This window comes from Anoplopoma fimbria, chromosome 1 (assembly GCF_027596085.1).
Source record: "Anoplopoma fimbria isolate UVic2021 breed Golden Eagle Sablefish chromosome 1, Afim_UVic_2022, whole genome shotgun sequence".
Classification (NCBI taxonomy): Eukaryota; Metazoa; Chordata; class Actinopteri; order Perciformes; family Anoplopomatidae; genus Anoplopoma; species Anoplopoma fimbria.
In genome coordinates, this window is record NC_072449.1 from 12739857 (window position 1) to 12753602 (window position 13746).

Genomic DNA, 13746 nt, shown 5'->3' on the forward strand with positions numbered 1-13746 from the left:
GCTTGAATATCCAACTACAAGTTGCAGCTGTTTTGCTCACTCATTACATTTGATGATGTACCACGCGCTCTCACTTTTTCTCTGGGCCTGTACTAAAACTCATTAGCCTGTAAGGGAGGCATCCCCAAACTAAACCCAGATTTGAATGGTTTAATTTACTTTGATATTTAATTAGCAATTGTGGTTTTGGTCGGTGGTGAGTAGTATTGCCCAACTGATGGAGATAAAGAATGGGAGCAGGTGGCAAGGGAGGAACGATTGGGAAGAAAAGGAGCCCCAGAGAGGAAGGGATAGGAGGATAAAGCAAAAAATCCCATGACAGGTTCCTTTAGTGTGGTGGAAAGGTTTGATGAAAAAGGAGAAAATGACAAAATTACTTCAAAATGACAGGGCTCAAGTAGCTGAAGTTAAGTATGCGAGTGTAAGTTGTTGGGAAGTTGCTAATTGGATAGAACATGGAGAAACAAGTAGAAGAGGCAAAGGCTGCTGTGTGTAGGTAGAGTTAAAGTTGTTAAAACTGTGACAAATTGAGAGAAGAGACCTAATTGATCTCTCTCTTAGTGTCAGTATGAGAGAGCTAGTTGAAAACCTGACCTAGAAACACAATGTAATGGGTAATATTAATTACAATCCTTCGGTGGAATGCAAGAAGCTTGATTGCTAATGGCCAGGATTTCAAGCAGTTCATCTACAGTCAAAACGGGGAAAAAAAAGACCTTTTGTGTATCCAGGAGTAATGGTTAAAACTGAGTTTAGATCGTAACAATAGGTCATTATAATTGGGTATTGAATGAAATGAATGAATGTACCAAAAAGGATAATGTAACTCTTCCAACTGACAAAATGAAACTATATGCTCATAGTAATGCATGAAGATAAAAGCAAACATGACAGGTGTGAGAATGAGAATGTGTTTCAAATGTGAGAGAAGCATTTTAATATTCAAACAAAACCACTGAAATTTAAAGTGATGTCCTCAGCATGGGAGGGATATTATGTCTTTAAGTCCGATCAATCCAAAGCAAAAACAGCAGAAGACGTGTCATAGTAATTCTTTTACTTCAGAAAATTTATTTAAATAGGTTCATGTGAAGAATTTTTCACATTTACACTGTACACATGCACTTTAGGTTGTTAATACAGCCATCTGAATCAGGGATGTGAGTAAATGATTACAATAAGATTTCTTTTAAATAAAAAAACTAAAAACATATACAAAAGTAATACAGGGATCGCAAGCAAAGTAACAGACTGTTTTTGAAGAAAGGGTGTGTCAATTTTTTTTGAACCAATCCACAAAGCTACAAATTCCTGTTAATTGCACTTAGCTCAATGAAAATGCATTATGATGTACCAAGGTTTTATTTGTAAATTCATTTGTATACCGGTCATTATTTTCTTGCAGCCAATATATTTCTCATCTGAATAATACAGTGTCTGACCTGTTATAAAACCATCAGAGGCAAAGGGGTTCGTCTATCTCTCTTCAGATTAGTGAGGATTCCCTTCCACTTATTAAAGTTAAAATTCTTTGATCTCAAATATCGTAATTTGCTGTGTTTTCATTTTAGAATACAATCATGGCATCCATTCCTATCTACATAATTTTCACACAACAGGAACCTCAAAAACAAACACTCTTCTTAAAGACAATTCAGCATTAAAGTGCAAAATGTCTTAGAAAGTCCATGCATTGTGTATTTACTCACAAATTATCACTGTGCTTACATCAGTAACCATACAACTGAAGCTGCATTAAGGAGGGACAATAGCATGTATAAGTAGAATGAAAAGGACATCTGAGTCAGCCTCAACAAAACAGAAAGAACAGGTACTCTCTTCAAAAAAAGATAAAACAAGGGAGGAGGATGGATTTGGGATGGGAGACAATCTCGTCTGTAGGGACGATGCATTGTGCAATTAACACTTAAAAACATCTTCCATTATTTGAAACCTTGCAGGGATGGGTCATACGTATACTCTCAAAGAATAAAAGTGCTACCAACACTTACTACATACATTTATATACCAATATACACAATGTAGTAGCTTATAGGTTTGTGACTGTAGCCGCACCTTTGGTTTATATTAATTAAATAATTATGAGAATAAAAACACAAACATGTTTAAACCAAGGGTGTGCACACAATAGTTTATGGAGAGATAAAAAGGAGGTGAAAGCTGTCGTGGAGCTCATTTTCATGTTTATCATCGAACAATAAAAGAATGTACAAAAATATAGATTGGTTTTACATGAACAGTTAAAATTACTTAATACTCAGCTGTAAAATGCATAGTAATTTCACCAGCATTATTAGTCCTACTTATTTCTTACAACTGTTACCAGCAAGAGGAACCATTAAGACACCTTTAATCAACATTTCGGGAAGGAATTTGGAAACAAACTAACAACTGTTTTGTGAAAACAAGCACTCCTTAAGTTTTCAAATGTGTATTGTCCCAGTGCAGAGCAAGTAGACAAGTCTCTCCACAACCTTTACAGCAAGGCTGGTTTGCACTGTGAGAATGTACAGGACAATTACGAACAAGGAACAGAAATACCACTGAAAATGAGGTGGACTGTGGAAAGCAGCAGGTTAATGTGTCTGTGCGTTTCAGCACACACACACTGTGGTCTTGTTATGCTGTTGATGAATGGGTGAGATGTTATTGAACTCCTTCTGTTTTTTCTCTGTGTTGTGTTGGACCAGCAGCAGCCTGTCAGCAGTCCTGCGTCGGGCCTTCTTAGCTGTCTGGCCTGCTGATGATCTGTCAATAGTTCTTTTGCTGCCAGCCGTTCTGCCACCAACTGTCCTTTCAGTGGGACTGGACTGACTGGGCAATTCAACGCTACTGTTTGGACACAGTGGAGTCAGAGTGAACAGGTCAGACAGATTCATGTGGTACAGGCTGTTTCTTCCTGATAGTCCGTCCCGTCGCTCCAAGGCAGGGAGGAGCTCACACATGGCAGAGGGGGAGTCTTCATCTAGAGGACGCTGCAGGAGAACCGGTACAAAAAAGAATATGTGAGGACAAACTGCAGCACTTGGATATAAACAAATGTAGATGATTTTTCTTCAATCTCGTCAATAATCACAATATCAGATAGCCATTCATGCCTACTTAAATAGTAAAAACACGTCAGGTTTATCTATGGATAATGAAGCACCTCAATGTCCTCTACTACTTGTTGCTATGACTGGGACTTTACATTTGATGAAAATAAACTAAAATACACCATTTGTGATACAATTTATAGAGCACTCAGGCGGTCTTCATGTTTTGGCAATGTTTTCTGCTTATATGTTGACCGTTTACCTCAAAACACTATTTATTTGCCATGTAAAAAATAACATCAATCTTCCAGAAACATTGAAATAGTAATAAACACAATGAATATTGATCAATATTCATATATGACTGAGGAGCTCCATGCTATACAGTCACATAAATGGAGAATGCCAGGCCCCACAGCGGTTCATTAGATATCCACAGATTGAACTCAGCAAACTTGTTGGAGTAGTTGCTTTGTAACAGAGCTCCCTACAGTGTAGGTCTTGACCTCACTAAGGCACTTGGCTCTCACAAGTTAAATACAGTTTATAATCTGGTCAAATAAGGCTTCTAAAAATTGCAGTCGCATTATGTATCAAACGATAATAGTTGTCTGCATTATTTATCAAACGATTAATGCATTATTTATCAAATGTGAGAGTTAAAGTGTCTGACAGTTGCGTGCATCCGTCCACGTGCTCTTTCCATATCTTGAGAAACGTTCATCCTATCGACCTCACACTTGGAGGGTGTTTTGCTGGGCAGCCTAGCAGTACATCCACCATGCAGTTTGCTTTAGCTGCTGGATATAGCCTGCTAAAGCTGGATTCTCAATAATGTTACAACCGAACTTTTCAAGCTCAAGATAACAGCCAACACAGGAATATCTAAAGTATTCCATACTTTCTTTGTGAAGTATAACTATTTACTCTTAATAGTAAAACTATAATACAGCAATCCTGCATTCAAATGTTTTACCTCATATGCAGAGGGAATGAGGGGCATTACTTCTTTTTAAGGTGGAGCTTTCAATTTACATAGTTAAATAAATTTATCATATCTTAATGTCATTTGTTCTGTGAATAAAATCTAAATCTTCAATGTAACCAGTAACATCTCTCTGTCAGGAAATACATTAGTAAAATGCTTTCCTCTGAAGTTGAAGTACACAGTAAGTAGTATACAGTTGAGTTTCACATTTTTAAGTTCTTTTGGGGCCTTTTGTAAGTTATCTTGGTGTACCATGACAATAATTTCCATATCTAAACATCACTCTATAACTTTTTTGGGCCCTTTAAGTTGGGGGCCACAGGCAGTCGCCTACCTTCTGGCCGTGGGCTTTACCGGGAACCTGGACTGTGGTCAAGCCTGCTGCTGTGGCCCTGCTGACACCCACTGCTACTACCAATATAATTATTAGTCACATTAGTATTGCTATTCCCTGTATCATTGCGCTTATTGGCTTTGCTTCTACCCTGAAGCCCTTTTTGCTTTCTCGCCTCGCAGGTTTCCATGAATCGTTGTGGTACCTGGACCATGGTCGTGCCTCCTGCTGTGACCCGGCTGACACCCACTGCTACTTTTATTATTAGTCACATTACTAATACTATTCCCTATATCATTATTTTAATTCTACTCAAGTCAAGTCAATTTATTGTGTCTCCCAGGGGAGAAATTTGTTTGGATCTGGGCAATAGCTGCATCACATCAGTATGAAACAACATACAACATACAACATACAATCAGTTCATCACATGGGCAAGTGCAAAATTGTTGTACATAGTATTGGCAAATCACAGATACGAAAACGATCAGTAAAAACTATTGGACAAACAAGCTCAAAAACTGTTGTACATAGTATTGTACAAACAAGCATTCATGTGCAAAAATAGCAATCTGTAAATTCCCACACTCCTGTGCAAATAGCAATCACACCATACACTCAGCATTCATCCTGACCAAAACTGCTCCTCCATTCATACATCCATACCTGTGCAACAATAGCAATAGCAATCCAACCAGGCATACGATCAACATTAATTCTGGTCTCATTCATTCATTCTTGCATACTCATCTACCAGATCTTGTTCCCTGTGCATACAGTTATCCCTCCCCCCACTCCCCATATAGTCCTAGCTACCTATACATTACTCCATCTCATAACATACATTCCACTGTCAAAAAGACATTGCTTCTCACATGTTGTCATACAGTCATTTTCACCGTTTTTCATTGATGAGCTTGACTGAGAGAGGGATGAATAATAATAATAATAATAATAATCAATCCTTTATTAGTCCCACAATGGGGAAATTATTTCTCTGCATTTAACCCATCCCGGAGGAGCAGTGGGCTGCAATGAAGCGCCCGGGGAGCAACTTGGAGTGTTTGTACCTGTTGTGTTTGCACAGAGAAACCCTATACCTCCTACCTGAGTTTAACAGTGTATATTCAGAGTGCAGAGGATGGGAGCTGTCAGATAGGATAGTCTGAGCCTGTCTTATTGTAGTTTGTTCAAAGAGCTCCTGTGGGTTGAGAGGTACTGGTGTTCCAATGATTTTGCCTACTGTCTTAACTAGGTTGAAAATCTGTGTTTTTGACTTGACAGTTAGGTTCCCAAACCAGCTGGTAATACCGTATCGGAGAATGGACTCAATTGTTGCCCTGTAGAATATGATCATGATATTTTTACTGACCCCAAAAACCCTAAGTCTGCGCATGAAATGGAGGCGTTGGTGAGTTCTGGCACACACATCTGCCACATGTGTGCGCCAGCTCAAGTCACAGTCGATATGTACCCCTAGGTACTTGAAGGAGGACACCTGTGCAATGCCAGAACCATGTATGGTCACAGTGCTTTTGTCACCAACTGATCTGGGATCCACCAACATTTCTAATGTCTTTTTTGTGTTGATATGAAGTTGGTGTGAGTCACACCAATTAACAAACGTGTCCACAGCAGCTTTGTGAACACTGATGTCTGTGTTTTTAGTGAGAAGACTGAGAATGACAGTGTCATCAGAAAACTTTACTATGTGTTGGTTAGGTGCAGTACTGACGCAGTCATTAGTGTATAATGTAAATAAGAACGGAGAACTGACGCAGCCTTGGGGGCGCCGGTGCTACAGACTGCAGAGTCAGACAAAGACCCGTTAAATTTCACCTGTTGAGGCCTGTTTGACAGGAATGAGTGGTACCACCGGATTAGAAAAGGGTTGACTTTCAGCTCTACCAGTTTCTTGAGAAGGATGTCTGGCTGGATTAAGTTGAAAGCAGAGCTAAAATCAACAAAAAGCAATCTGGCATACGCATTAGGACTCTCTAGGTGCTTAAGAATGAGGTGCATTATTGTTAATATGGCATCGCTCGTGCTCCGGTTTTTGGTGTAAGCAAATTGGTTTGTGTCAAGCATGGGTTCTACTTCTGAATGGAGTACTTCAATCATAAGCCTCTCTAGAGATTTAAAAACATTGGAGGTAATGGCCACCGGCCGATAGTCATTGTCCTCTTGAGGGCATACTTTCTGGGTACCGGGATTATGATTGATTTTTTCCATAAGTTGGGTACTGTGAATGTGTCTATGGAGAGCTGAAATAATTTGTGCCATACTGGAGAGAGTTCATCTGCAAAATTTTTGAGAAAGAAAGCCGACAGATTGTCCGGACCTGTCGCTTTGTTAGTCTGTATGCCTTTAAATATCTTAGTTACAGAATGTGGCTCTAGCACAATTCTATCCCGGTTCACATCACAAATGACATTGTCCAAAACTGCTGCACACTCACTGCCGTTATCAGAGTTAAAACGCATATAAAATTCATTCAGTTCGTTGGCCCTTGCCGCCTCGTTCTGGGCAAAAAGAGGCTTCTTCTTTGTGTCCATGTTTGTCATTTGTCTGATGGAGTCCCAAAGTTTCTTTGTGTTGGCTTCTGATAGATTTTGTTCTGCCCTCTCCCTGTGTTGCTGCCGGGCTGCCTTTATTAGAGCATTGAGTTCTTTTTGAGCGGCCCGGACTCCTGCTTTATCCCTAGATTTAAAGGCTGCTCTTTTTCTGTTGATGCAATCCTTAATGTCTTTTGTGATGTATGGTTTGTTGTTAGGATATCGTTTAACAATTTTCTGGGGTATGACAGAATCTATACAAAAACATATGTAGGCAGTGATAAGCTCCGTGATATTGTCAATGTCTGTATCCCTGAAAAAGAGATCCCAGTCCGTACAGAGAAAACATCCCTTCAGCTCCTCCACTTTGTCAGTGGACCATACCTTCACTGACTGAGTCACTGGTTTGCTGGACTTAAAGACTGACCTATATATAGGGAGCAGCTGAATGGCATTGTGGTCAGAGTTACTCAGGGGGTCTAGCTCTGGCTGTGTAGGCGTCTTTGATATTGCCATAGCATTTATCAAGAATGTTGTTGTTTCTGGTGCTACACTTAACATATTGGTGAAAGCCAGGTAATGATTTGTTAAGGCTGCAGTGGTTAAAATCTCCCAGTATAAACATGGGGGCGTCCGGTTTAGCTTGTAGATGGCGGTGCACACAGTCCGTGATTGCATTAGCTGCTCTGCCAGCGTTGCCGCTTGGCGGGATGTACACAACACACACAAAAATGTTAGTAAATTCCCTCGGGAGATAATATGGCCGCAGGGTAACACACAGCAGCTCCAGATCAGGGTTGCAAATTTTGTCTCTCACCGCAAAAGCCCACTGCTCCTCCGGGATGGGTTAAATGCAGAGAAATAATTTCCCCATTGTGGGACTAATAAAGGATTGATTATTATTATTATTATTATTAAAGTTACGACACCAACTGTCCTTGATGTACACACACACCCCGCCTCCCCGTGTCTTCCCCGAGTTAGTGTCTCTATAGTCATTGATGTTTTTATTATAAGTAGTCTTCATTTTTTCCTTCGTTACTCTGCTTACTACTCTTATTATTTGAATCCTTTATACAGTGAATGTGTTGTAACTCTGTTATGCTGTTCATTCTGTACACATGACATCTATTGCATTCTGTCCATCCTGGGAGAAGGATCCCTCCTCTGTCGCTCTCCCATAGGTTTCTTCCTTTTTTCTCCCTGTTAAATGTATTTTTTAGGGGAGTTTTTCCTGTGCCGATGTGAGGGTTCCGGGACAGAGGCATTTGTACAGATTTTAAAGACCTCTAAGGCAAAATTTTGATTTGTGATTTTGGGCTTTACAAAATAAACTGAATTGAATGTTATAAATGTGGGAATTCAACACTTTCTCAACATCTTATTTAAGATTGACTGATTAATGAAAATGAGACCAGAACCTTCTCTTAATAACATGCTCTTTTTTCCTTATTCACCCAAATAATGTCTCAATACCCACATAGTGGTTCATCATTTTGGGATTTCTTGGGTGCAAAATACATTTTTTGTCATCCTGCCCTCACCTGAAGGAGAGGAGTGTCAGCGCGTGACATTGAGGTAGGAGGACACTGGGACACCTTAGCTAAGTCCAGCAGCACCTCCTCATGGTGCAGCACATCCTGGGAGGTCCCAGGCTCCTGCAAGGCGATAACGATGGCACTGGTGTTGTCAGCGCGCAACATGCGCTGGCGCCACCGCAGCAGAGCATGACTGACCAGCTGCCGGGCACTCGATACCCCGCATGGTGCCTGCAGCATGAAAGGCTGTTATTAAACTGACATGGTTTGATATGAGGTGGACATTAAATAGACTATTACTCTGTTAGAATATCATTCAAACATCATCAAAGGGCCTTTGGATCATGTTAGCTTGTCTATCCTATATCCTAAAACAGACCACAAGCAAGGTAGCTATGGCATCCATATATAATGATCCAAAATGACAACAGCTAAAGAGTAACAAAACACTTTGAAGAAACAGGGTTTGCTGGTGTAGCTCTCCACTCACCATAGCTTCATCATTGTTCTGACACATGGAGATAGCCTCTTGAGGTGGCACCATGTTCCACAGACCATCACTGCCCAGGATGATGTAGCGGTGTTTTCTGGGGTCAAGGGTCACCACACTAGTATCTGGCTCTGGAGAAACCACAAACTCCCCACTGTAGAAGTCATAGCTCCACAGATCACCTGTTGCAGGGAGGAGAAATGTTGCTGAAAGCACGTCTGGTTCTAACAAACAATCTCCATGATGACTGCTGGGGGGTTGCCTTTCCTTTCTTTTGATTGTATAAAAGCTCTGCAAGAAAGGCCAAATCTTCTTTCCAAAAAAAACCACTTATATAAAATTGGGTTGCAAAGCGTTTGATCAACTGGATGACAGAGAGCTTTCACCAGATTTATTTTATCAATGCAAATAAATCAAAGATAAGTAATAAGGTGGCTATTTTTCTCTGACTCTAGCAATATATTCCTATTTTCCTGAATGGATTAGTCCTTTGAACTCAATTGAAGCCCCACGGTTATTGATCACTGGGGTCCAAAAACTCTGTAATGATCTACACTCCTTTATCAAATCTCTTTGAATTTTCTTACATCTCTGATGATTACTGATAGCTCCTTGTTATGAGACAAAATAGGAGAACAATATTATTCGAGTTATTCATTGGTGCTGCTTTGGGAACAGGTTATTTGCTGCGAAAACTGTGATAGTTACTATTCCTACCTAGAGCTCGGGCTACTGCCAAGAATGGTATCTGGTCAATGACAGTGCTCCGACGGACTGGGCCATTGTGACTTAGCCTTGGCCTCTTCCAGACAACCCGATTCACTCCAGATTTCTTGATAACACTGTTAGCAGATAGATAGAGAAGTGAATGGGTAAGAGAAGCCACTGATTGAGTAAAGTTTCCACAGATGTCAGAAAGTCAGTTTCAGACATTATGGGTTGGTTGCAACAACTACTACAATGCTCACAGCTGGGTGGAATGAGCTAAAGAAAAATGCATTATTATACAGTGAAGTGTCATCCCTGCAGTAAATGCTATCTTCCTAAAGGTTACAATGTTCAGTTTTTGGTGTGTTTGGGAGATGTAGGTTCGACTGATTATTTTTGAGGAATTTTCCACTCACCCTTTTGATTGAGTTGATCTTTTACAAGAAGGTTTAAAACTCTAGCAGTTTAGTTAAAACTGGGTTGAAACTAAATTGAGTTAATCCTGCTGCTTGGTCCTGGTTGGTACAGCATCCAAGACATTTTTGGATGCTGTGAATAATGACAATTAACTCATACACCAAAAGGCATTTTTCTGCTACAATGCATCTTAATTTAATTAATGCAGGAACTGGAGGGGCAAGTAGAAATATACTGAATAAAACTGGCAGTGCTGAAAGTAGTATCTTCCCAAATCTCACAAAAATTATACCAGCTGTATCTGACGTTACAAAGAATCAATCTGTTTTTTCCTAAAGCAGTACTTAAGTGAAAGCAAATAAAAGCTTGCCCTCATTGCCATAGCCTGTTATTGCATATAATATGAATCTAGCAATAATATAAACATCTGGCATGGTGATAACCATTTTTGCTTTTTTCCCCCTCCGAAATGTACAGTTAGACTTCACCATGTGGTTAAATTGTCTATCCTGTAATCACTTCAAACTTGAAATAAAGAGAAGGGCCTGTCTTAAGCTCCTAATGCAGGGTAGCTAATACACTTTGCAGACATGTTGGTGCTGCACATTATGCCTTATGGTTATTTCATTACCTGCAAATCTACAGGGACAAATCAATCATGGTCACTTATGTAGTAGGGGATTTTCCTTAACATGTTGAGTTGAAGTAGGATGAATTAATTTATCATAAAAGGATAATCCATGTATACCAAATATGATCAATTTTCGATTTCATGGCCCTACTGCCCAAGCATAATTTAAATGGGGTCGGGTCAGGGTCTTGGGAATTATTAAGCTGTTACTAAACTAGCGTTTGTCTTCATCAAAACAATGCCCTTACATTCACCCTGAATTTCCACCATCTGCTACAATGTGTGCTTTATCAATTTACAACTTTGAATTACTGTCACAGCAAACGATTAACAGTTTGATTCAATAGGAACCATTGTGGCAGTTAAATCATAACAGGAATCTCCAACTTAAAGGTTGTGTTGGTTATGTGTTCTGAGCAATGATGTGCTGGCCTGGCAGCAAAAATAGTTTTTCTAATGTTAATTTATGTAAAGGTGGGGGTGTTTCACTGGTAAAGCCTTACCTCCCTCCCAGACCTTCAATACGCTCCCTCTCTCTAGGTAGTTCAGGTTTGTGGTCTTGTGTGACTTCCACAGCTCTGATGAACGGGTCTGAGGGGTCATCCTGGACCCCTAGAACCACTGCTGAGTCCCCGACGTGGGCCACATACATGCGGTTCCCGCGGATGACCACTACGCTGGCTGTGGTGCCCGATGTGCTAGGAAGGCCTGTGAGTGTCTTTGGCCATTCAGCTGAGAAGATGAAAAAGAGAAAATGTAAATATTTACTGAGCTATAACCTTTACTGCTTATAAACGGTGTACTGCATATTCTCCTGAAGTAAACCGAACCACACATAACAGCAAAGCAAAAATGATGGGCAGAAAATAAAGGCTCCTAAAAAGTACTTTGCATTTATCTATTGCTAATCTCCATCAATTACAAGTAATAACACCAGATGACAAAACTGTGACCTTTAGGTTAGTATATTGGACGCAGCCTTTCCTTGAGCAAGACTTTCCAACGTTATCAAAGTCAGACATGTGCTTTACAGACAGTGTGTGCTGACACCATTATGTGACCAGCTGTAAAACAGCTGACATGCCCAGGCATATACAGGCAGACAGCCGTTGTCTGCACGACATAGAACACACTGGCTTCTTTAAAATTCGGTAGATTTTCTAATGGGTAATAACGAGATATGTTAATGTAAAATAATAAACAATATCCCTCGTATAATGAGTCCGAGAAAACAATGAAACACTGGCCCACTTCTGCATTGGTAACTGGATGCCTATGTCCGCTGTGGCAGGCTTTGTTTGGAGAGAAGTGAGCCAGTGGCTACTGCTAGCCTCGTTCGCTCTGTTGCCTTCAGGTAGCTATATAACTCCTAATGCAGTTTATATTTAAAAAGAAAAAAATGGCAACAGACACGAAGACTAAAGATAGTGCCAATAGATTTAGGTCGGCCTTTTTTTAAAAAGGTGGCTACAAAACATACAAAAGGGAATTACTTTATTGAAGCCATATAATATTCTGGTCAATTTGGCTTTCAAGTATGTCCAGCTGAAAACGTTTAGGATGAAACGCTAGGCCACAGACTAACTTATAGTCTGGTTGAGAGCTTTGCTGTGATGTTATCCCACTCAAACCGAGGGAGAGGCACGTAAAAACCGCCCCTATGGACAGCTGATAACGTAATATGTCATGACATTGTAGTTACTGTTTGTACTGTTGAACTTACGTAGCTTTTTCCACATAGCGTGGTGGCAGGCTACAAATCCTTTGCGTATAGCAGCGCAGGCCTCCATGTCACAGTCTGACCAGAACCCCCGCTGCTTCTTCATGAACTCCCATAAATAGTCTCGCGCAAACTGCGCAGCTTCGCGACCACCGTGTCCGTCGAACACCGCGAAGAATGCGACGGAACGGCGGGAATGACTCGCCGGGCTCGGCTCGGCTCGCGATGGGCTCTGATCTCCCGGTAAACATGTTTCCACTAATATACGTTGGTCTTCCGTTCGCACGGGTTCACATGATGCATCTGAAACCTGCGGCGACGCAACGGATTCACCCGTCCGCTCTGGGTGCGTGTTCGCAGCCAAAGAACTGAACGTACACTCTCCCCCACTGGTCTCTTCTGGCTCACCCGACGTCGGCTCTCCTTCTCCCGGCTCGGGCTCTACTATGACTTCGGTCACATCTTCCATGTATTTCCTGCCTCCTTGGTCGGTAAACACACTTACTCGCATCAACAATGCGTTGTCCATAGCTCCAGAAATAAGTCGCTCTTCAATTTTCCTGCACTGTTAAGCATATACAATACCTAGAGAGTTGAGTTAATTGCAGTTCAGCGTCCTGCCTTTGTTTATGTTCGAGCGTAGTAGGCATGCTCAAACGCGTTGACGTCACAATGTGTTTTCTTCCAGCACGTCAACGTGGCAACGCCAATGCAGCTGCTTCCCTCACGAGGTTGCCCCCCAACCAAAGCAGCAACTGTACAAACAAGTAAATGTGCAGAAGAAATATATGTAAAAAACAAAAGTCAAGTTGCACCCATTGTTGTACAGCTGGCCACACTAAGCACTCGAAAGAAAATACTAAAATTGCATATTATCATGTTGGAGACGTTAGGTACCCACGTGCAGAAAACGTGCAGCAGGCTCAAAAAGTATTTCAACGAAGAAAATACAGAAGTGTCCTTTTCTTCAAAGAACTTCCATGATGTTTCACAATAGGTTTTTACTTTGAAAACAAGTAAAGGAAGCCTTACTATGGGCCTCCTTTCAAGTAACGCTACTCCAATGGGATTTTTCAGCTATGTTCCTCCTCTTTTTCGTGATCTAAAAATGCCAAAGGTATGGGCATAGAGGTATGACTTGCAAAGGAAAGCAGAGATGTGGCAAATTTAGAGGTGATCATAGATTTGAGAATCATGTAGAGAATGTGCAGGCTAAATGTGTATATATAGGGGATGTGTCATGAAGTCATGAAAAGAGTGGTGGAAAAACGTTAAAAACGTTATGCTGAAGCAGAAAAGAGAGTGCAAG

The 13746-nt window shown here is 40.8% G+C and overlaps 1 protein-coding gene across 1 annotated transcript; it reads right to left on the reverse strand.

Annotated features, from left to right (window-relative positions):
* Positions 1–1059: 1059 nt before the first annotated feature.
* Positions 1060–13106, reverse strand: ppm1da (protein phosphatase, Mg2+/Mn2+ dependent, 1Da). The gene is made up of 6 exons (XM_054598043.1): positions 12441–13106; positions 11221–11449; positions 9679–9803; positions 8962–9143; positions 8478–8702; positions 1060–2996 (listed from the first exon to the last, which is right to left on the reverse strand). Exons 1-6 carry the CDS (start codon positions 12964–12966, stop codon positions 2616–2618), a joined length of 1668 nt encoding a protein of 555 aa, XP_054454018.1. The 5' UTR covers positions 12967–13106; the 3' UTR covers positions 1060–2615.
* Between the last annotated feature and the right edge of the window lie 640 nt (positions 13107–13746).